The 2,240-nt window shown below is 33.7% G+C and overlaps 1 protein-coding gene across 1 annotated transcript in view; it reads left to right on the top strand.

The window, feature by feature from the left end:
- Positions 662-2,240, top strand: part of LOC109325794 — a 3,978-nt gene continuing 2,399 nt past the window's right edge. The window contains exons 1-3 of the mRNA XM_019558361.1: positions 662-1,471; positions 1,569-1,752; positions 1,833-2,224. Coding sequence (XP_019413906.1) covers positions 662-1,471; positions 1,569-1,752; positions 1,833-2,224 — 1,386 coding nt within the window. The remainder of the gene's footprint in view (positions 1,472-1,568; positions 1,753-1,832; positions 2,225-2,240) is intronic.

The following is a 2,240-nucleotide window of genomic DNA, read 5'->3' as shown; positions in this document are numbered from 1 at the left end:
TATGTGTAATTACTTCAAATTATATTTCATTCCAAATATTCAACTAACTTTTAATCTCACCATAAATAGTTACATCAAATTTTCGGTAATATATAGTCTTTTAATTATACAATTGTTTTCTCATCAGATATACATTCAGGTGCACAAAGTTATCATAGAGGTCAGCACAATGAACAAAGGTCAACTCATCAACATAACCATGACATTCATTTTGGTTCGTATAATAACAATACATCATTTACTATCCCATTTATATTTTGTTTCTTTAAATCATTTATAAAATCTTTAAAACAACATACAACTCTAATTTTCATATATTTTTTAAATTATGCTTTTAGGTAATAAGTTTGATGTGAGACACTATAATGAAACACACTATAATTAAGCAATATCATCTTCTTTTCATAATAATGTACCTGATACATGTTCGTATCATATTTATAAATAATTAAATAAAATTAATCCTTCCAAACTATGGAAGATAACTTCAACGAACATCATCCATGAAAAATATATTTATTACTTGGTCATTATCTGAAAAAATACAGGTGGTCAACTATCATCAACATCATTCCATTTCCCCCCAGAACAAGGTACAAACAGTAGGCGCACCTTCCAATCAAGACATAACAGTGCTAGAAGCTTTCGAAATGACAGAAGCATGATTGCATCCCAACTACCCACTCCAACTTCATGTACATGGTGCAATGCAAGGTTGTTTCACCATGAGACACAAACTATTTGTTGCTTACGTGGTAAAGTTTGGTTGCAAGAAATAAATGCACCTCAACAACTGCTTGACTTAATTGTTGACTCCTCAGTTGAAGGAAGGCATTTTAGGCAACATATTAGGGGTTACAATCATATATTTGCATTTACTTCATTAGGTGTTCATCTTGATAACAACTTAGCCACAACTGGACGTGGTATCTACACCTTTCGTGCCCAAGGTTCAATTTATCACAACATTGGGGGACTACATCCCAATGAAGGAGATAGACCACGTTTCCTGCAATTATATATCTATGACACAGATCATGAGTTACAAAATAGGATGTTGGAAAACCCTCAACTTCATGAAAATGTAGTTTCGAAGTTACAACATATACTTCATCTTCATAACCCCTTTGTAAATGTCTTTAGGCAACTTGCATCACGAACAGATGTCCATCAATGTAGCCTTATTATTAGAGAGCGTCCTGCTAACCAACCACAATATAATCTTCCAACTACTTCACAAGTTGCAGCAATTTTTGTTGTTGGAGATGTTCAAACAATGATAAATGGAAGGGATATCAAAGTGACAACTCATGCAGGAAATCTAATGAGGATCCAAGAAACTGTAGGGTATTATGATCCTATGCAATATCCTATTCTCTTCCCATATGGAACGTACGGGTGGGATACAAATACAACAACTCATAACGGTAGACGTATTACATGTCGAGAGTATTATAGTTACATGCTACAGGTACTTTCAATTAATAATATGAATACCATATTCCATTACTATATTATTTTTATTACTTTATTCATAAACGTAATAATTTAACAATGTCTATTTGTAGATTCGTCCCAATGACCACTCATTATTGTTACGATCGGGACGACTTTTACAACAATATGTTGTTGACAACTATGTCAAAGTTGAGGCAGGAAGGTTGAGGTGGATCCGTCAAAATCAAAATAATATTCGTGCTGAAGTGTATCAAGGTTTACAAGATGCTTTGCATGTAGGAGAATATAATGCAGGTAACCACTTAAAAATTAAATTTCAAGCAATAATGACAATTGAATTTACATATATTAATATAATCATTTTATTGGTACAGCAAATATTGGCCAACGAACTGTATTACCATCATCCTTCATCAGTAGTCGTCGAGACTTAACTCAACGTTATGAAGATGGTATGGACATTGTGCTTAATGATGGCAAACCAGACATTTTCCTTACAATGACATGTAATCCATCTTGGAACGAAATCACTTCCGAGCTTCAACATTTTCAAACTGCACAAGATCGCCCTGATTTGACAACAAGAATATTTCGGTCGAAATTTGAACAGTTGAGGGCTGATGTCATTGATAAAGGCGTCTTGGGGAATGTTAAGAGTTATATGTACGTTACAGAATTCCAAAAAAGAGGATTGCCACATGTCCACATGCTTCTTATTTTGGAAAACAATGATAAATTACGTAGCCCACAAGAATATGATGCAATTGTGAGGGCAGAAATAC

This window comes from Lupinus angustifolius, chromosome LG02, assembly GCF_001865875.1.
Source record: "Lupinus angustifolius cultivar Tanjil chromosome LG02, LupAngTanjil_v1.0, whole genome shotgun sequence".
In the NCBI taxonomy this organism is placed as follows: Eukaryota; Viridiplantae; Streptophyta; class Magnoliopsida; order Fabales; family Fabaceae; genus Lupinus; species Lupinus angustifolius.
The sequence above is the reverse complement of the archived record's forward strand: the minus strand, read 5'-3'. Positions and strand labels throughout refer to the sequence as shown.